At 32.2% G+C, this 22,983-nt stretch overlaps 2 protein-coding genes across 3 annotated transcripts; both read left to right on the top strand.

Annotated features, from left to right (window-relative positions):
* The first annotated feature begins 699 nt into the window (after nucleotides 1-699).
* On the top strand, nucleotides 700-5,578 carry LOC114738133 (reticulon-like protein B21). Of its 2 annotated transcripts, none has more exons than XM_028926147.1 (9): nucleotides 700-2,129; nucleotides 2,238-2,285; nucleotides 2,403-2,505; nucleotides 2,593-2,667; nucleotides 2,767-2,911; nucleotides 3,102-3,171; nucleotides 3,823-3,888; nucleotides 4,824-4,946; nucleotides 5,104-5,578. In XM_028926147.1, exons 1-9 carry the CDS (start codon nucleotides 878-880, stop codon nucleotides 5,295-5,297), a joined length of 2,076 nt encoding a protein of 691 aa, XP_028781980.1. In that variant the 5' UTR covers nucleotides 700-877; the 3' UTR covers nucleotides 5,298-5,578. The 2 variants fall into 2 exon arrangements, with proteins under 2 accessions (XP_028781980.1, XP_028781981.1); XM_028926148.1 differs by having other exon boundaries at nucleotides 2,241-2,285.
* A 14,420-nt stretch (nucleotides 5,579-19,998) lies between these two features.
* Nucleotides 19,999-21,913, top strand: LOC114738134 (CBL-interacting serine/threonine-protein kinase 6-like). The gene has a single exon (XM_028926150.1). The coding sequence runs from the start codon at nucleotides 20,304-20,306 to the stop codon at nucleotides 21,603-21,605; it is 1,302 nt and encodes a 433-aa protein (XP_028781983.1). The 5' UTR covers nucleotides 19,999-20,303; the 3' UTR covers nucleotides 21,606-21,913.
* Nucleotides 21,914-22,983: the final 1,070 nt, after the last annotated feature.

A 22,983-nucleotide genomic window follows, 5' to 3' on the forward strand; every position in this document is an offset into this window, starting at 1 on the left:
CTCTTATCCTAAATATGAGAGATAGATAGGAATTAAATTTGATCTTAAATATAAAATATTAATTTATTTTGTCTCCAAAATTTATAATGCTTTTTTCAAAACAGTCCTATTGATTATAAGTGGTTTTCACCCGGGAATAGCTCCAATATATATAATGAAACAGGGTAATTTATAAAATTCAAAACATTACACAAATAACCATTTTGACTAATTTCTTTTACCTTTTCAAATTGATTATCTAGCATTGCATTAACGAGTTATGACAAATTATGTAAAAATCCATAAATCCTGTTCCTCTCTCAATCCTGTTCCCCACGAGATTGCCAGCCATGGTGTCATCTTGCCCCAATTCCCCTGTTGCTCCTTGGAGGAAGTACCATGAATGCGGAAAAAGAGTTTATGTACGTAAATTTTAACAGATTATAAAAATTATACTGCAGGTCAAGAGAATCCAAATCCCAATCTGGTTGTATTATAAATCTGATGAAATGTAGGAGGCGTCTTCATGTGCATGTGAGGGGGAGAGAGAGAGAGAGAGCTGTGGAATCAAATGCAGAGAAAAAGGGATCATCTTCCTTAACACCCTAATCATTCAACCCCACCATCTCCATATTCATTTACCCCTCTTTGCTTTTTCCGTCCTGGTTTCCTCAAAAAGCCAAAACAAAAGAAAAAGAAAAGAGGCCAACCACTTCGTCTCCCTCTCTCTCTTCTCTCTCACGACAAAATCTTCTCGTTTTTTGCTTTCCAAAGGGATCCCAATGCTTCACTTTACCCGCACCAACTGCCATTCCCGTTTCTTCAGCTCAAAGCTTCTTATCCAGTGACACCCACACACCTATGTCCCCCCCATATTACTCATTGCCCTTAAAAGCTCATGGATGTCACTAAAAGGAGAATTCCCTCTGGAGCTCCTCCTGCTGCTACTAGTACTGTTGTTCCTGCAGGCTCTGTGTGGGAATCAAGGATGAAGAGCGATGAAGTCAGAGGTGGGATTAAGGTCTTCAATGGAGATGCTAATTCTGATGAAGTAGCTCCCAATGCTGCTACTGGTACTGCCACCAGACTCATGAGAAGCACCGTGGCTGTGAATGCCAAGAGGAGGACGTTGAAATCGGACAATAATTCTGATGCAACCGATAAGGCTCAAGTTCAGGTTACAAGAGGGAAATCAGAGTCGGGGCAGAAGAATTGTGATGAGCAATGTAAGGAGCTTAGTGTTTCTTCAGAGGAGATCAAGAAGAGCCCAATTGCGGCGAGGAAGTCCAGGAATGAAGGGGCGCCGATTAAGTCGAGAAAGCTGAGATCTGATGTGCCCAAAGATGCGGGTGAATCCAGTGAGGGGGCTGAGAGGAGCTTGAGGAAGTCGAAATCGGATTCGGTTAGGACGGCGAATCAGAATAATGTGAAGATCGTTGGGGAGAATAATTCAGTCCAATTGAGGAAGACGAAATCCGCGTCGGATCCTGTTTCGCATGAATCAAGCAATGGGATCAATGGCGGAATCGAGAATGTCACAGCTCAGAATGAGAAGGACGACGATACTGACGAAAATTGTGAGGATATCGGGGTGTGTGAAGAGAAGTTCATTTCAAGCAGTACGGAAAATGTGAGCGTCCCGAAATGTTCTCCGGAATTGTCGGTGCTCGTCGACGGCGATGCAGATGGTTTAGTGGATGAAAAAGCGGAAGAAGTTGAAGATGAAGAGGAGAACGCTGCGGATGAGACTACTGAAACCGAGATGGAGGAGAGTTTCGATGTAAAGGAAATCAGTATTCCTACAGAACCCAAAATTGTGAAGGAATCAGAGAACAACGAGGTTGTAAATGAGCAGGAAAAGAAAATGGTCGTGAAAAAACCAGCGAATAACAATAACAAGATTGCGAATGAACTGGACAAGAAAGTGGTTGCGAAGGAACCAGAAAAGAAGGCTGTGATCGATGACCCTGTTAACAAGAAGGCTTTGAATGCGAATCAACCACAACCTAAGAGAATTCAGAGTACCCACAGGAGATTTCAGCAAAATAATGAAAGACCAATGTCAATCCCTGCAGTTACTATGAAACAATCTCCAGTTAGAAGGCATTCCACAATTTACCAAAATTTCCCAAAAGAAAATTCACATTCAAGTAAGTTCTTTTGAGTTTCTGAGTTTCCGTTTTCTCAGTCTGTTTTCTGGGCTGTACGCTTGTTTTCTTTAATGACACTGACTGATTTTAACTCTTCAATTCCAAAAGCAGAATATCATAGCTTCCCTCAAACTCAGAGCAAATTGCAGAGTCTAGGTGATCGATCTATCAGCAATTCAAGAATTGTGCAGTAGTGAAAAGTGAAATTTATCGGCAAAATTTTATTCAGACTATATTTTAACTTTTTTTTTTATTGTGAATCTTAATCCTCAGTTGACTTAATCATGTGGAGGGATATCTCAAGATCAGCCTTTGTCTTTGGGATTGGAACATTTGTTATAACCTCATCTTCATATGCACGGGATATAAATGTGAGGTGAGAAATTCATAATAAAACATTATTAATAAAACATAGTAATTGTCACTTCCCAGAACTGACAATTTCCTCTCCCTGTGGCTGCAGCTTTATTTCAGTAATGTCCTATCTGGGACTTGTCTACCTTGCTGTTATCTTCCTTTACAGATCCTTAATTTGCAGGTAATAGTCCAAACCCAAGGGATAAAAATGAATGACAGGAAATTACCAAGAAAGTACTCTGTTTCTGATCCTCTTTTTGTGTGGAACTGAATTAAACAGGGGAATCATAGATATAGATGACAAAAATTATGTACTAGGAGAAGAAGAAGCAAGTTGGGTACTAAAACTGATTCTCCCTTACTTGAATGAGTTACTTTCTAAACTCAGAGCCCTCTTTTCTGGAGATCCTGGCACCACAATGAAGGTAATATTCTCTACCCACTGATTTCGTGATTTCATTCCCTTGTCATTTCCGGCAAAGTGTGTTTTATACTGCCATCTTAAACAAGTTAACATTCATGCCTGAGCTTCATGGTACTTAATTCTTTATATGCTTTTGGTGGTTTAATGAAAGAAAGACTGCAAAATTTGACCATAACCTATATAATGTGCAGTTGGCAGTTTTGCTCTTTGTTTTAGCCAGATGTGGTAATTCCATAACCATTTGGAAAATGGCCAAATTCGGTAAGTTTGCTTTTAATTGATTTGTAACATTTTCTTGTTGGGTAAGATCAGTTTAGAAATTTAACTGCTCAAAAAGATTACCCTTTATACATGCCCTTGTTAAAAGGCGGAGTTCCTGAGCCTACTACTAGATGGTACTCTGCTCTGCGGCCATGAAAGGCTAAAACTCAACCCTCATTGCCTTTCCCTTGAAACCAAACAAAGAGCAACAAAATTTACTTACGTCCCAACTGCAAAGTCTCATAACTTTTTGCATCATTTATTAGGACGGCGAAGATTATCTAACCTCTGTAATTCTCATCACACCTTTTTTCATGGGTGTGAATTTATTTAAACTTACTCGTTGGCTGAATAGATAATTACTATGTATATTAAACTTTTCCTCTATTAATGAATTATATAGATATAGAAATAGAAGAGAGGCAGATCAAAAATAATGAAAAATATACATTTATATCAAAATATATTTTTAATAATAACAGTATTTTCCTTCTTCTTTTTTTTCAAAAAATGGATTTTTTGAACAAATTTAATAAAAACTATTAAATGCTTTTTTATTCGTTAATTTTTGGGTGGATCATCATCGTCGTCGTCATCATTATTATTATTCCATTTTACAACTGACATATGGATATGTTTCTCCCTACTCAGGTTTCTTTGGAGTATTTACGGTTCCAAAAGTCTGTTCTTCCTATTCTGCACACTTAACTGCATATGGTAATTTCCTGAATGTCATGCATCTTTGCTTAAATATTAGTTGAAGGTTTTTGAATATATGAAAATAAAAAGAATGGTCATTTTAGATTAGAGGGGAAAATATTAAAAATAATTAAAAGTGCCTGATTTATAATAGTGGCAGTGGTCGTGTAGGCCCACCACAGCGGATCATGACTTCGTCCTCATGCCTTGGCAACGGATCTTTTGCACCTGCTAATATTACTATTTACTATTAGACGCGCTGTGTCTCCATAGCGCATATCCGGTGGGTCCTACCATTTAATGGGGCCCAATAACACATTCATCTTCAAATGTCTAGAATTCACATGATCTTCATTCTTAAACCAAACCCGACTCTTAAAGTCACACTATGTTTTTGACTTCTTGCAACAAAGAGGGATCACACTGATTCAAGGCAAGTGTTCCAGGATTTAGCTTGTATTAGAGTAGATGTTTTTAATCCTTATCTGTTGTGATGGAAAAGGAAAATGACTTTGGATATGGGTAGAAATTGTCGCTCTAAATTTATTGCATCACATGGGTTTTGGGCCTCTTGAGAATAGGGATTGTTCTTCAATGGGATCATAAACTCATAATGGTCCTCCACATCTTTTGGTCTGTGGGTCTTTGGCACTACCCAAAGTCCCAAGCTCCAGAATGGTCACTTTCATGCACACATATATATGTCTATTTATTGGGTTCTTAAAACCCAGGCGCACTCTCTTCATGAGCCTCATAAGTTCTAAAAATGGTCCCATCTGCTCCCTCTTTTTGGTCGTCGCCTGTTCTTAATCATACTCATATACTGTATGTAAGCTTCAGTCAACTGGTTTTAGTGCTGTTTAGAGATTAGAGATGGTTTCTTACTTCATCATTATGGAGTAACAATTAGCGCCAAAAGTGGGGTTGATTAATATTAGTTGTTGTGCATGAAGGAAACTTTTGGGTTCGAAGATTCAGAGACGCTTGGGATTCATGCTCACACAAGAAAGCAGTGGCTCTTGGCATCTTCAGCCTTGTATGGAACATGTCATCAGTTGTTGCTCGTGTTTGGGCAGGTAACATTCAAAGTTCTTTTTCCTTTTCAATTAATAGAAAAGGCACCAAAAATTTAAAGTCACAAGTGAATCGAACTCACTCACTACCTCCCATTTACAACCTATCTTCACACAAGAAAGGATAGCCATTCTGATTGTTATCATGTGTGTGTTGCAGTGTTTGTGCTGTTTGTGGCGTTTAAATATTATCAGCAACATTATATGGTGAGGGATGAATATGTGGAAGAAGAAGAGGAAGAAGACGAAGCAGAAGGAGATGAGGGGGACACGTGGCAGGCGGCAGGTGGAGCGAAGAATCAAGGGGGTGCCCACATTCCGTCGGAATCAATTAAACTTAAGAAAGGGTTCTAAATATTCGGGTCCATGCGGTGTGCTCTTTTTTGCTTTTTCTAATATAGTATTGTTCTCATATAGTTATTTATTATTTTACCATATTAAAAAATATATAGTTTTACTACCGTTGTAAATTTTTTATTAGCTAGTGATGAAAAAGGAAATCCCAGCTGATAAATAAATAGTTATGCGTTCTTCGTTGTTATATGATGCTTTATTTTTATGTTCGGTTGACTCCATCATCATGTGTGTATATATACAACTTTGGCTTTTTAATGTAAGAGTTTATTTGATTTTTATTTAGAAAAGTCTCAATCTATTTTGTTTTTATATTTATTTATTTTTTCTCTAAGGTAGTCATTGTAATAATAATAATTCTAGCCAATATACCTGACCAGTAAAGATATTTTAGAAAAGATAACATTTATTTATTGCAAATAATTAATATAATTAGTTTTCGTAATCCATTCAAATTCGTCAACTAGCTCATATATTAGGAGTCGTAGTATTATTTATTAATTGAAACACTTTGTTGTTAAATTTAACTCTTAAACAATAAAAAGAGATACTTAATATTTATATTTAAATGTTAGTCTTTTTTGTTGTTTAAACATGGCAAATATGATTCCTAAGATTTATATCTTAAATATATTGATTTCCCCCCCCTAAAATTTAAATTCCTGTCCTCATTTCTTTTTAGTTCAAATCATCAATACATATAGCATAATAATCTATTGAAAATACAAGCTTTTTATATAATTTTTTTATGATTATTCCCTGAAATCAAAATATTCTTTCCCTCATATGTTTTGAACAATAAATGTTTTATTATATTCGACCCCAATACTTCCCGACCTTTCTTCCATACTGGGCTAAGCAGAGGTGGCTGATTTTGGGAACTGTAGGCCCAAATAAGCCTTATAATGAACAACAGCGTTTTTTTTTGGGGAACCACAAGAAATTAACCAGTGAAGGGCTGGGGGAATTAAATCCCATACAATCTTCACCCACAAAGGTCCAAAGGCAAAGAGAATTTTTTTTGCTGGACACGAATATCTTCATAATAGAAATAATCATGTTTGAGAAACTAAATATTGGCACCTCGTATGTAAGCCTTGGTTTGCCCCAAAGCCCTTGGTAAAATAAGAGATTTTTTTTTTTGGGTTAAAACATAGGTATCTTCTTATTAAAGACAATCTTATTCAAGACACTATTGGGTAATAATTGTGGACTCCTCTCCTAGTAGAGGATCGAACCTTGATTTGTCACATTATGAAGAATTAGTTCATTTTGTTGGATCCAACCCCTATTAGTAAAATAAGAGAATTTTTTTTTTTTGCTAAAGTATAGGTACTGTCGGGTACTAAATGTGAGCACCTCTCCTAACGGGGATTCGAATCTTAGTTCACCATGTTATGAGGGACTAACCTTTTCTGTTAGAGCCAACTCCCGTTGGTAAAATAAGAGAAATTTTGATTGCATAGCAACATTACATTATTGGGTCCAAAGAAATTTTTTTATGGCCCAAGGGTAATCCGTTTCAAACGATCGGATCAAAGCCATTGATCCACTTGATTTAAGTAAACATTGGTCAATGCAAGGCTATACAACTAATTAGAGCTACTCCCAACTTATAAAAACTCATCCCAAATGTCAACTTCTTGTCACTCAAAGTAAATTCCCTCAAATTCTTGTATCAGTTAACTTATTGGAACCTCAATTACCATCCAATAACACACAGTTAATTAAAATTCCCAATTTCTTAACTTAATTAACGTTCCATGTTAAAAATACCCAGTTAAAAAATTTCACACTAATCAACAAATTAAACCGATTAAACTTCAATTCAACCATAGATAAACATATTATAACCATTAAATTGTATTTCAATTAGTGGAATCATCATATTCTAACTTAAACTCCAACTAACATTCAAACCCTTACTCTAAATCTTCATAACAAAACCCCATTAATTAAACCTTAAATCTACTCTCAAATACCTATTAACTCATTGGAACTCAGAATAATCTGTAGAATTTGACTAAAATTCAGAATCCTACATAAACCCCAACTTCCATATCATCAAAACCTTTAAAAATCCAAGAGTGGAAGATGAAAATCATGATAGAAACACTTGTTCAAATGTTTTTAAGCTTAAAGTTACTCTTCAAGGTCTAAAAATAGAAATCCTAACAAGGCCTCACGTTTCTCTCTTTTATACAAATATGCGACATAAACACCCAAATAATGCTAATAGTGCCTGTTGCCAAAACCTCTACTTGGGTAATAAAAACTTAGTCGAGGTTTTGTTACCTATTAAGTAAATGGAAGGTTTCTTCACATTAATTTGCCCAAGCATATCATCCATGAATTAATCAAACTACACTACAATAATCATTCTAAACCTCAATTTAAATTTCAAATCATATCTTAACTCTAAGTATGACTTAAAAATCATACTTAACTATCCTCTAACCTTATCAACTTGTTAGAAAAGAAAAGTTAGGTTGTTACACAAGTCTGCCAAATAATTTAAGTTTTATTTTAATAGAAAGATAAGCTTAATCTATATTTAATTCTTTAAAGTCTAATAGGGAGCATCTCCGATTCACCACTATTCATCATCATCATTATTATTTAATCAACAATGCATATTTCTTCTCAAATAAAACTATTTAAAATCATTATTTATTGTTATAATTGAGATGCACAAGCATGGACACCTGAATTTCTATCTCCCAAGTGTCTCTAATTATGTCCATCCTTCTACGTGGCAACACAATGGCGATGTTTCCAATTTCAGAAATCCTCAGTATCACTATTTTATCAATCAATCTTAATTTTTTTTTTAACATTCTCTGATAGATTAACAACGTATAATGAAAAGGAAATAAAATAAAAATACGAAGTTAAATCAATTTTAAATATTAATTGTTGATTAGCTCTTGAATATTCATCAAGTAAAAGCTTTTGAATGAAACTACGAAAGTGAGACGCGTGGTGCATCAAACACGACATTTTGACTGGTTAGGGTTACTAAACGACATGGTCCAATTGACTACAAAGTCGTCTTATTTTGTGTGGCCAAAATTTGATAGCTTACCTCAAACGACATTATAACATAGACGGCCTTTGGAAATTCAACATATTTACACACACACACACACAAACAAACTGCATTCATCGAATACATATAATTTCACTCGTGCATGATTTAACTTGACTGAATTTCAATTTTTTTAAAAAAGAAAATATTTACAAATAAACATATCTACTAGATTTGATGCTAAAAAATAATTAATTTATATTGCCGTATATGTTTTTTTATAGAGAAAATTCTAATTAAATCCTGTTGAAATACTTAAAATTAAATTGAGGCTTACACTTTTAACAAATTCTTAATCAGGACATAAGACCTAATTAGGAATTACTAAATATTGTTAAGTAACTATAATGCCCCTCTTTAGTTAAGAATGGAAATTGATTATTTTATCCCTCTAATGTGGTTCATCATCTCTTATTATTAATATTTAGACAAAAAAATATAAATAACTTTTTAGTGTTTGAAATTTTGTAATATAACTAAAATCTTCAAAATATTTTCATAAAACATTTCAAATTATAATATGTAATCTTTAAATAAATATTTTTTTTCTTTTCAGGTTGTAAATATTTATTTTAAAATTTTGAAATATTTTAATTATAATAAAAATTTAATATTAAATTGTAATCATTTACATTTTCAGTTTGATCCAACATTGTTTAAATAAATAAAACTAACGTAAATTATAAGAACTGAAAATAAAAACTATTTATAATTTTACTTATATTTGTAATTTAACATGTTTTATTAAAATATTTTTAATAGTAAATATATACAAATTTCAAACATGATAAAATTGCTTATATGTTTTTTGGTCTAAAAAAAATCATAAGAGATGAGAAATTACTTGGGAGAGATATATTAATCAAGTTTTCTTTTTAATTGAAGAAGGGTATTTTGGGGTGATTTAACAACATTCAAAAATTTCTAATTAGGTCTCATGGCCTAATTAGGAATTTGCTAAAAGTGTAGGTCTAAATTTGAATTTAAGTATTTGGCTGGATTTAATTGGGATTCTTCCTTTTTTATATGAGATTGTGTGGTTTTAGTGTTGAATTTAAAATATTACAATTTTAGTTGTTTGTATGAATTTCTAAGAAAAGTTAAAGTGCACTTTGAATGCTTTAATTTGGTTTTATTTAATCCTTTAATTTATAAAGTACTATTTAAATATTTTATTAACTCTAACGCAGTTAATATTGATATTAAAATTTTAAATGCTTACAAAAAAAATTCTCAAATACTTTAAATTTTTAAAATTAAAATTATTATTAAAAATCATCATTTAAAAATAATTGCATGATGATTAGAAGATTGAAAAGATTCTTTTCAAAATTAAAGATTAAAGTGAAATCTTACATAAAATTATGGATTATATTTTTGTGTTTGAAAAATGTTTCTCAGTTTTACTCGATAAGATTAGGAGTTTTTCCCATTCAATTCCCACCATTTTTTTTTATCAACAACGCATAATTCTTTTAAAACAAAACAAATTACAACCACTTAATTAATTAAATTATTTGTGGATGTATATATAATCTAGTGATAAAGATGCAAGCGCAACCCATCGTCTGATAGATACATAACGTGGAATTTAGAGAAGAAATAAAACAAAAACATAGAGTTGAATTAATTTAAATATTAAGTGATCAATTAGCCCTGGAATCAATTAAATGCTTTTGAATGAAATTGAGACGCGTAGTGCATCAAACATTGAGTTTATTTGACTTGTAAGTTTATATGTACCAATTAAACGACATGGCCAAAATCGATTTAAAAGTCGTATTTTACGATTCGTGTGGCCATAATTTGATTAATTAGCTTATGTCAAACGACAGTATAATGTTGTCCCTCTCATGCATGTTTTGAAGAAATATTTATGAATAAGTACACGCATGTATTATACATGCAGATGTTATTATAAGAAATTATTAATGTATAATGCCATTCATATTGTTTCTGTATCATGGAATTATATATGGCTGAGTATTGAATTTAAATATGACTCATTTAAGGCATTTTCATTCTAATTATTTGTAAGTTAAAACTCCATTACAGGATATATACATATATCGAAAGGTTGGTTTAACAGTGTAAGGTTCTGTTAGATCTCTTTGGATCTCGAGTTTGAGTTTCAGAAGAGACATTTCTGTTAAGGAAAAGTCACGAACTCCGAATTAGATTAGTTAGTTACTCAGATACTTAGTAATAAGATTCAAAAAAGATATTGGATACTGATGCTAATATCATAGAGAGAGAGAGAGAGAGTTTAAAAACCAGTGTGCCAAACATAATTGAGACATACATATAACAAAACAGGTGAGTAGGTTTTGCGTTAGATTGTGAGAGGCACATATAATCTTCAATCAGCGGATTACGTGGAGCTGTCAAAATTAATTTTGAGACGTGTTTGGAATATATTGTAATCTTATCAGTTATTGACAAATAGTAGGTGCACAAGTTCAAATTTAAAAGGTGAGGTGGCTATATTACATTAGATTCCATTGGTCTTAATTTTCCAAGAAAATATGGCCACCGCCACAATAGAGACATGCACCGAACTTTTTTTTTTTTTTCCTGTTTCTTTTTAATGTTTCTTTCTGGAAATGATGTGTATGTTTACAAGGGGGGAAAGACAATCTAGAGAATTATAAATTAATAAATTAATACCACTCCGTAATGATTAATTTATCAGTTATTAAGAAAATTGTTTAAGTTAATTATTATTTGTGATAAGTGTATTGTATAACACCATCACTTTTAATCACATGTATTGTAACTATTCTTTGATAAAAACCTTCTCATTATATGTAATAAAAATCTCCTTATTATATGTAATCAATATAGATACTTTAAGAAAAAATTTATAAATTTAAAAGATAAGATGGATTGAGATCTTATATTTAGATTTTAAAAATTTTCTTGTGTATTCCTATATTTAAAATCAAGACGGAGCATAAATTAATAAATTATTAATGGAATAAATTAAAAGGAGCGTTGTCTCTCCTTGGATGGATCAATATCATTAGTAATTTGGTTAAAAAAATTTTAAAATTATTAAATGTTAATGTTAATCTCTATATGCTATTGACAATAACATTACATGCACATTTATATAATGACAATAATTGTTGCGTCAGAATATTTATTATTTGGTGTTCCGTCGTATGAATTTATGTTATTAAATTTGGGAGTCCTCAAGTTTTACGTGTACGAGAAAAGCTGTCTCTTGTGTTGTGTGTGTGTGTTTTCCGTTGGTGAAGACGATAAAGTGGGCACCGCGAGATTAAATGGGAAGCCCACCGGATGGTGACCATACTGACACAGCCATGTGCATGTATGACTGAGTATCTCACACACGCGCACACACATGCATGTGATAGAGGCCCAACAAGACATAGTATCTATTTTTTCAAAATACTTCTTGTAGTAGTTTCACATGTTAAATATTTTATTAAATAGTAGTTTTAACTAATACAAATTATTAACAAGGATATTATAAGGAAAACAACCCATATTTATTACAAATAACTAACTTAATAAACTTTTTTAATCTATTCAAATTAATCAACTGATTTTTATATTAAGGACTGAGATTCTGAGAATAGTATTTAACTAATTTGATTAGATTAAAAAAATTATGTGAGTTAGTTAATTATAATAAATATAATATGTTTTTCCTAAAACATTTAAATCATCTTTTTTTATATTCTCTCTTTAGTTTCCTACTTACTATGGTTAAAACAAAATCAATACGGGTGATTTGAAAAAAAAATTGATCAATATTGAAAATAGATTTTACATTTAGAATCAAGATCAACTCCGTAATTATGTCCTACATGAAGGATTGGAAGAGTATTTATTTCCCTTCTATTTTCAGTATTTAATATAAGACCCATTTAATTAATTTTGAAAGATTAAAAAAATTATCAAATTACTTAATTATAGCATATATTACATGATCTCTCTAAAATATTTTATGTATTATTAGATATATATCAATTTATAAATAAAACAAATTAATTATTTTTGAATTTTTTAATTAATTAATTGAGTTTTATATTAACGATGGGTGGCATTTTTTTTTGGAGACAAATAAACAGAGAGGTCTGGTCACAGATCAAATCAATGCAGGCATAATTTCACGTGGACACCTCTAAACGTTGTGCATTGTATATATCAGGGCTGAGTCTGAGAGTTCAGAATTCAAATTATTGATCGCATCAAATCGAATCCCCACTTCCCCATCATATAATTTTGTTTTTATTTCTCTGAAAAAAAAAATGCTTCGTCTCATACCATTCCCCAGCAAGCTATATTATACTACCTACTCTGATCCTTAATAACATGCAGTTGATTAATTTAAAAAGATTAAAAAAATAAAATAAAATAATTTAAAATATTATATTTATTATTATTTTTAAACTAATTTACTTAAATTATAAATTAAACGTAATGTAATGATAGTTGTATCAAAAAATATATAATATAGTGATATACGTAAGTGTTTCAGATAGGTCATGTATTTTTGTTATAATTAAGTCATTTATTTAGTTTCATTAATTTTTCTAGATTTTAATCTATTGAATCATATATTAAGGAAAGGATCAGAGGGGTACTAGGTAGGATATCACTGGACATATCTCTTTATGAATTATATCACTAATTTATATGAATCAATGCAGTTTGTTATATAAGTTTTATATTTTATCTTGATATTGAGGGATATTCTTTTATGCTGGACTAGGTGCGCATGTGGGTTAGTCTAAAGCCTGATTTGGTAAAATGATGAGAAAATTATTGTGCAGTTTCACATAAGTAATTTAATTAAAAGAAGTTTTATAATAAATGAGTAGCATGTTACAATAAATTTCAGTGTAGAAAATAACAATATTTGTGGAGATTACTCTCTTATTATAAGACTTTTTATTGATTTGATTACTTATTTGAGATTGCATGATGTGTCGAGATGTGTTTTTTTTTTTTAGTCATTGTGATTATACCAATAACAAGTTGTCTCAATGATAGTGTCATCTGTCATATTTGAATAAGAGATCAAACTTGAGCCTAACCTTAACATGTCCGTGTGCATGTGTGCTCAAATATATAAAATTAAGAGAAAAGTGGTTAGGTTGGGTTTAGTGCTTGTTAAACTATGTTTACCAAAAGATTAAGACCCTGTATAGGGAGCATTAATCCAAAGGGTTTTTATAGTTTTTTCTAGCTATAAATCAAGTTTTTAGACTTTTTTTTTAATTAAATCCTTACAGTTTCTACTGTTTGGTTCCTTGGCCTCTCATTTGCAGGAACTAATGGTGTTCAAGAATTGCATGTGAAAAAAATTTTACCACCTCAGACTACTGATGATTATCATGTTTACAAAAATATACCATGTAATTTTCAGCTAACCGAGACAAAATTAATAAAAATAGACATTTTCCATCATCATTGGGAAGCATGTTTGTGCCGAAAATTGTTATGTGATTTGCATAGATACCAATAAAGGGCGCTGGCAAAAAAACCAACAAACAAAAAAGAAAAAGATACCAATAAAGGCACCAACCATGTCCTTCTGGAGGAAATAAAATAAAATAGAGGCACTAGACCAAGAAAGGGTCATCAAAAAAGGTAGATAGAATAGGATGAACATTATCCTTAGTGTTTACACATGGGGATGCAAGGATGTGCCTTATCCTTTAATGTAGATAATTACCCACGTTTAAGCTTCACAAGAAATTAATTAATTTCGCATAATTATGAATATATTATTGACCCTTAATTATTCTCTCAATTTTTACAAGAAAATCATTTATTTTGAATTAATATTCACCATTTCAATCATTTTTAGGGAAGTTGAAAGTAACTTATGTAATTTTTAAATCTCAAACAAATTGAATGGCCCCAATCAGTCTCAATAATTTATCATGAGCAATTAAAAAAATTAGTGATAATAAACCTAAACTATAAAACGAGAACAAATGAGCAAGATTTATTTCAAAATTAGAACATATATTTGCCATATTTTTTCTGTCACGCTCAGAAGTGATAATACTAAGTCTGATTTTAATATAAGAGTAGTTTAACATTCAATATGATCTTAAATATAAAATCTTAATCTACTTTGTCTTTCATATTTATCTTTTTTTTTTTCAAACTAGTCCTTATAATGGTTGCATGTTAAAGGTTTCTATGAAATGATAATTTTAACACACATTATTAGTAAAAAATATTTTAAGAAAGACTACACTTATTTATTATAAATAACTAATTTAACTAATTTTTTTTATTTTTCTCAAATTAGTCAACTAATTCTTATATTAATAAACGAGCTAGTAGTTCATGTATATAGTTTCATGGATCTACCGTCATGTGAAATCTAATCTATCCTTGATTATATAATTTTTTAATCCCACGAATATAAAAAAATTGAATAGAAAAGATTATGATGAAGCATGTGAGACAATTGAAGTTTATAATGTGAGTTAAGTTTATCCTTATCTGTCTCGTCGAAACAAAAAAAGGAAGAAGAAAGAAAAAAGGAAAGGTCATCCTTATCTCTGAGAGCCGCCATTAGAGAGAAATTGAACGATGACTGAGTCCCTTAACTTATCGTACACTACCCAATGATCACACTTGCGTGATGATATTTTCAATTAATTAATTTTACTCTATATTTTAATTAATTAACCCATAATTTTTTTTCTCAAAAAAAAGTGTATATGATCAGTAAAATTATTTTACAAAGCAGTCAATTTAGTAAAGTTTTACATATGGCGACTTTAAGCTATTTCCTGATCCTCATCTCTATCTTCATAATCATATGCATGTTTCGACCAGCGGTTTTTATATGTAATTCTCCCAAATTCAGATTTGTAATACTTTTAGAAGTGTAGCGTTTGGTAATTTCCGTCTTTTGTGATACTATCTGGGTCGGAAAATCAAGGGCAAAAATGTTGGGGCCTTGTACTCAAATGATATTAGATAATTTTCGGTAGCATGATATTCTGACTTTAAATTGTGTATGAAAAATCTAGTAAATGTACAAGTTATCAGAAAAAAAGAGAGAAAGAATTGTAATGAAATCCTAAATAAGAAAAAAAATTATTAAAAATATCAATAACAACAAAACAAATTATAATGACAAGTTCAATACTAGTAAATAACAACTACTCACTTATTATTAAGATCTGCTTGTAGTTATTTTCTTTTTTTAGAACCTCTTGTAATTTTTCCAAAAGAATACTCCTCTTTTTTAATGTAATATCTAATTAACTAATTTGATCAATAAGAATGTTAGTTAAATTAGTTAGTATGATTTTTTTTCCTAATTCTCTTTCTCTCTATCTCTTATTTGATTATTGTTAAAGAAATACTACTAAAGAAAATTTAGGACTTATATAGGACTAATATCTATTTTTTTGATAAGGTTTTATATTAAGGATTGGAGGAGTATTAAGCCGAAAATATTAATTAAGCAAGCAAAGCAATGGGGTCGGCAGTGCAACATCATAAGCGGTTGTTATGTGGGAACTAGCGTCACTGTGGCATTTACTATTTAAGTGCGTTCCGGGTTTGGTCATTTTCTATATGATGACTAAATAATAATTAATAATTCCCATATTTTTCACGAGACATCAATCCATTCAGTTCTGTGAGAGGTGGCATAGGATGCCAATTTAGCTATAAGCTCTTTGCCATAAATCCCTTCATTGAATTTATTGCACGAATGAGCAATTTTACTCATAATTTATTGTAGTGTGGGATATAATTATTATTTTATTAAAAAGTGTACTCCCTCCGTCTTTTATTATAAGATCTAATTTTTGAATAGGTTTGTTTTTTTTTATAAGATCCTCTTTGAGTTTGTCTGAGTATTTAATGTAGTATTATCTATTTTATCTCTAATTTAATGTATTTAATATATTTTTTTCTTCATTTATTTCACTATTACTCTTTCACATTTATCCATTTATATATAGGGGTATATTTGGAAAAAACTGTATTTGCTACGTATTAATTGCTTTTAACTAATTTTAATTATTTTCTTAAACCGTGCAATTTAGTTAAAAGGAGCTTATAATAAGAGACGGAGTAGTATATATATAAATAAATATAAAATTTAAAAAGCTATTAAGCTTTATGACTGAATTAAAAATATTTAAAATATTTCTTAATTTTAATGAAATATGTTAAAAAGTAATTTATACCAAAAGGATACGTGGGCGTGTATGTATGTGTAATTGTGGAGGTCCATATTGTAATTGTCATCTTCTAAGTTTAAAGCTAAAACATGTTTAAAAGAGAGACCTTTTTTTTTTTTTTTTTGAGCTGATAAAGAGAGACCTATTATCCCAACAAAACAAAGCATGTGAGCACAGGATCACAGCATCATGACCGGTGTGAAGCATCCATCTCTTCCCGACCTTATGTTGGTAAAGATGTACATATCGATAATTGATAATATATGTCTTCTTTTATTAATACTGGCATCGATTTTTTTTTAAATTTTTAAATATTATAAAAATATTACTGGCCTTTTTTTGTGTTGCTTATTTGAATTATTTGCTTATGTAAATTAATGAAGCAAATCAGTGGTATCTATCTATTGTACTAGCCAGCTAATTAATGAATTCTAACCAAAAATAAACTTTGCAAAATTAATTATACCTAAACTCAAATTTACAATTTTATAAACTAATTCATGTGAACATAACAAGTCTCATCTTGCTACTCCTACGCCTTGTCATTGTGTACTTTGATTTTTTTAAAATATTTCATATAAGAAAAACAGTTTTTTTTAAAAGAAAGATAGAGAAAAGAAGTGAATTTTTTAGTCATAATCTACCCCTTATGTCTTAGAAAAATAAAATTATATATCTAATAAAATAGGAACTACATTATACAATGATTAAAATTATAGGAACCAACTTGCAGTAAGTCAGGGCACTCATTTTTTACACTTTTAGAGACTACAAAGTATATGAAAAAGATGTTTCACTAAATGCCACTTGCAGTTCACGGTTTGATTCTCAGCCGCCAAACCCAATTTTCTGTGTGCTCTCTTGTTAGCTTGCGCATATAAAAAGGCAAAACGTATTTTGTGAACATTAAAATTTGGTAAATGGACAAATATATCATTGTGGGTTTTATTATGAAACATTCCTTACTTCCATAAATTACACCATTAAACAAGGAAAACTAATAATTTTTGTATTTACAACAAATTGGTTAATGTTTATTTTTTAAAGAGTTTAGTGAAAAATGATATAGCAATGGAGAAGACTTATCTACAATTTTCTTTAAAATTAATTTTATATTAAAAAAAATTTCAACTTAGTTGACTCATGCATTTAGAGAGTTCTTGGATAAAATTAAAACCATAGTTTCAGAAGTGTTTTTACGGTATACGAGGTGAATATGTGAAAGAGTTTACCTCGATTTGTGGAAAAGTACTTCTGAAAAGTGATTATTGGGGTATCCAAACATCCTATTAATGGTGGTCTCGGAACATAGATTTTTTTTTTGGGCCAACGGAACATAGAGTTTGATATATTTTGAATGACTGGCCCCCATATATTTTCATGAATTCTGTGTAAAATAATTAAAACACTTTCATATGAATGTAATTAAGCCCTATAATACTTAAATTTTTATAGAAATTTGAAATCCCCATAATGTTTGGAGAAAAGTCATTCGTATAAAGTTTATATTTTTATTAATAGAAGTAAGCCTTAAAATGATTTGCAAAAATTTTTTCAAACGAAAAAGTTTATTTGCTGCAAACTTTTTTAATCAATAATATATTATAATATATATAATCCTTTTAAAAATATTCTTGGTCGATAGATAAATCATGATTTATCAATTGGGTAATTTGGTGGTTAATCAAGATTGGAGATGAATATTTTATTTTATTTTATTTTTGTAATTTTCGGGTGGGCAACTTGGGAATGAAATGAATGATTGAGAAAGCAATAATGCCATTATGGGGGGACCAGAATCAGAGGTCCTTGCGTTAGGACGAAGCCTTTTAACTTCTGACTCATCGCTTACAAATTGACTGACAACCTGAGACACTCCACTGCTTAACCGACACGTGTCACCCCCTCCTTTTATTATCATCACTCCATTTATTTCATTTTAATTTTATTCTTTTAAATTTATATAGTAACAATTTCTAAAACAATTCAACTCAGTTTAATTTGTTTCAAAATTTAAAATATTTAGTCAAGAGATTGTTAAAGTTTAAGAAAATCTGTATTTGCAAAAAAATTTGACATATTATTCAACATTTTCTACTTATATTCTATGTGTTTAGTTAATTCTTTTTAAATTGAGTAATATAATTTTTAGCCTTTCAAGTTTGTTTTTATTTTGGCTTTGATACATCAAGCTTTTAATCATAAGTTTTGATCCCTTCAATTTTTTTTATTTAAAATAGTAATCCCTAAAATTTAATAAAAACTTGAATCATTTTGTCTTATGAAGAACCAAAACCTATAATTTAAAATTTGAAAAACTAAAACTAAAATAAAAGTAAACTTTAAGGGACCTATTAATATTGTTCAAAATTTATTTACCATTATTGAGAGTTAGACCAAATAAAAATAACTCTATATAAATGGTTAAGTTCTGTCTAATACTTTAAAATTTTTTTTGGCAACATTCTGTTTTATATTGAGCTTTTTCTACATTTAATATCTTAAAATATTTTTTTAATAATATTCATTATACTGAAATAATTTTTGTGTGTAATTTTACACATACAGTATTTTTTTAATAGCAACGATTATTTTAAACTTAAGACACTAAATGCTATTAGAAAATATTCTAACATGTCGGGTGAATCAAAAATTAGAAAAACAAATTGAAGTGTTAGAGATTACTTAATGTTAATTTGAACCGCATATTTCTAAAAATATTAAATAATGTACGATTAAGAATAATGCTCTTAAAATATAATGATAATTCAAAGAGGACAGAATTGATTGCTGCATTATTCTTAGCAATGATTATAACTTGGTCTGAATAAAAAATTACCAAAAGAAATTCTTATTTTAGTTTTGTAGAAAATGAAATTGCTAGTGATCGTTGGCAATTTATAGTTGACACCTGGATCTGTGAGACGGCCACTAATTGTATAGTTACTATTTAAATGACCATAGAAAATTTTGTTTTATCCATAATGAATCAAAATGACTCCCTTTTACCCCGTAAATATGACTGGAATTTTATTTATATTTTTAAAAAATACAAATCAGAATTTTCCAACAAAATTTACTTTCCTTTTGCGGCAAATGAGACTGTTATGTATGCCGTCCGAGGCTCCTGGTCTAGTTGATCCACGCACCTGCGAGTCGGCTACTTATTGGGTCCTTTTTTGACCTCAAACAACTAGTTAATTTGATCATTTGAGCCAAAAATTATTTGACTCCGTGGCCACGTGGCGTTATCCCATTCCATCAAGATTTTCCCAGTCAAAGCTACAGCCGTCAGATCATCTCCTTCCAGGCAACCGCCACAAGGTCACCTCCTTCCGCGCAGCCGCACGTTGAGGGCAAAATGGTAATCCAACCGATAACAAATTGGCTATATAACGCAGGCTCAAGGTTTTGAAGCTGGAAGGTAGAGCGCAGAAAAACTGGTTTAGCTTTCTTCGTTCTTCTTGGGAATGCAGAGAGATGAGAGGACCTGCGCTGACCAAATCTGAAGTGGGTGGCCCTACCAAGCGCAGAATCGGCGGCAGGAATTGCCACCGGAAACACGTCGAAGACGGGTGATCCTCACGCGCCGCCACCCACCCCCGCTTCATTTCTTTGTTTCTTTCTTTGTAATCCCTGCTCATCTGTAAATATACCCAGTTCAGATTTCGCACTACTTGTAATTTCTGCTGAGATTTGATCTTTCCTTGATCGATAAACATGGGTGAGAAGGCCAAAGATTCTTGCCATTCCGCGTTGCTCCACGGGAAGTACGAGCTCGGTCGTCTTCTGGGTCACGGCACTTTTGCTAAGGTCTACCATGCCAAGAACTTGCAGAGCGGGAAAAGCGTGGCTCTGAAGGTGGTGGGCAAAGAGAAAGTAATCAAAGTGGGCATGATGGAGCAAATCAAGAGGGAGATTTCTGTGATGAAGATGGTGGAGCATCCCAACATCGTTGAGCTGTATGAGGTTATGGCCAGCAAATCCAAGATCTACATCGCTATGGAGCTCGTTCGAGGCGGCGAGCTCTTCAACAAGATCGCAAGAGGTCGCCTGAGGGAAGACGTCGCACGAGTCTATTTCCAGCAGTTGATCTCCGCCATCGATTTCTGCCACAGTCGCGGCGTTTACCACCGGGATCTGAAGCCGGAGAATCTGCTTCTCGACGAGGATGGGAATTTGAAGGTCACTGATTTTGGCCTGAGCACGTTTGCTGAGCACTTGCGCCAAGATGGGTTGCTTCACACCACTTGTGGTACTCCGGCGTACGTGGCACCGGAGGTAATTGGGAGGAAAGGCTACGACGGCGCCAAGACCGATATCTGGTCTTGTGGGGTCATCCTGTTTGTGCTTCTCGCCGGATTCTTGCCCTTCCAGGATGACAACTTGATGGCTATGTACCGGAAAATCTACAGGGGGGACTTCAAATGCCCACCGTGGTTCTCCTCCGACGCTCGCCGGCTGATAACAAAGCTTCTCGACCCGAACCCTAGCACCCGAATCAACATTTCCAAAATCATGGACTCGCCCTGGTTCAAAAAATCTGTCCCTAAGAACATGGTGACGAAGGAGGAACAGGAATTCGATTTTGATTGCGAGAAATCAAAGCAACAAGCGCCAGCGACAATGAACGCGTTTCACATAATATCATTATCGGAAGGGTTCGATTTGTCTCCACTGTTCGAAGAGAAGAAGAGGGAGGAGAAGGAGGAGCTGAGATTCGCGACAACGAGGCCGGCGAGCAGCGTGATATCAAAACTAGAAGAGGTGGCGAAGGCGGAGAAGTTCAACGTGAAGAAGAGCGACACAAGAGTGAGACTGCAGAAACAGGAATGCGGAAGAAAAGGGAAGCTGGCGATCGCGGCGGACATATACGCCGTGACGCCGTCGTTTCTGGTGGTGGAAGTGAAGAAGGACAACGGCGATACCTTAGAGTATAACCAATTCTGCAGTAAAGAGCTCCGCCCTGCGCTGAAAGACATCGTGTGGACTTCGCCGCCGGAAAACTCCGCTCCTGCTTGATGATGTCGTTTTCTGTGATTAATTAATGTCGTTTGTCACATTCATCGTCGTTTATTTCGTTTAATTGTTATTCTTGTTTTAATTAAGAAAATCATCATGCACAGGCCATGGTTAATGTGTATGCTGGGTTATTGTTCCGATTTGAATATTATTGCGTCTGGGGAAATCTCTTGTGCCTTTTGAACTTTGTCATCCCTAAAAGGGAAAATGGTGAAAAGGGCAAGAATAAGAGAACATTCTTGTGTTGTGATGTTATTAAAATGTTTGTGGGATGGTGAAAGGTGAATTTGTGTGGCTTTTTAGAATTAGATTCTGTGATGAATATTTTGCTGTTTTACTACTTTACGAGCTCTTTGTTTTCCAAAAAAAAAAAAAACAGAAAAATAACTGACATTCATATTGATTGATAACTGCAAATTGAAGTTAGCCTCCAAAGTTTTTTTTTTTTTTTTGCCAACAGCCTCCAAAGTTGATAAGTGTGATTTATGGACTTCACATTTCTGCAATAAGAGAGAGGGACCGAGGTTAGGTGCAGATGGTGGGTACAGATAATTAGGCTGCAAGAATTTTGTTTTCGTTCGGGACATATTCCAATCTCTGAGTCAAGAAACATGGGAATGGGGTCAGTGAACATTGTTGGTCCAATTGGATAGCTTTTTAATGTCATTTTCCTCCATTCATAATATTTAATTGTCTATGCTTTAGCTGGTAACAAGGATCTGATAAAAAAAAAGCTGGTAACAAGGACAAACAAAACATTGGCTGGTTAAGAAAAGTTGTCCAAAGTTAAGTGGATGCTGGTCAGATCCAAATTTTAGTGTTTGGATTAGTTTTCTACGGATTACAAGGTAAATTTGTGAGAAGTTTTATCAGCTTGCGTGAAAATATTTTAAAAATGGCTTTATTTTCTATAAGATTTGAACTTTGTCCTAAAATGTTATGAATTCCATTCTTTTGATCCCTGGTAAATTAGATCTCTTCTCTTTTTCAAAGAATCAAGACTGAAGGGGCCCTTCTCAAGAACAATGCCCTTCAAAATTTGTTACTGTAGAATTTTGAATAGACTTAAAAAATAAAATCATGAATAGTTTATTGTTCTATTATAACACCAGTATATTGATAGTTATGTGATTCAAAAAAAAGATTCTAAAAGATCAGGGACTGATAATTTTGATCAAGAAAATGGAAGGTTTTGGCATGATGTAGGGGTGAGGACTACAAGAAGAAAAAGGAACATAACATGATAACAATGACGGGAGGGAGGGGGGTTTTGTTGTTACTTGGAAAAATTGTTCGCTATGATAATATAATATAGGCATTGCTTTGCCATGTGACTGCCTCCTCAGCCTCATCTCCTGCGTCTCTGGATATCCTTATC

This window comes from Neltuma alba, unplaced genomic scaffold (genome assembly GCF_004799145.2).
Source record: "Neltuma alba isolate B1F8T4 unplaced genomic scaffold, ASM479914v2 tig00013537_pilon, whole genome shotgun sequence".
NCBI classification, from domain to species: domain Eukaryota; kingdom Viridiplantae; phylum Streptophyta; class Magnoliopsida; order Fabales; family Fabaceae; genus Neltuma; species Neltuma alba.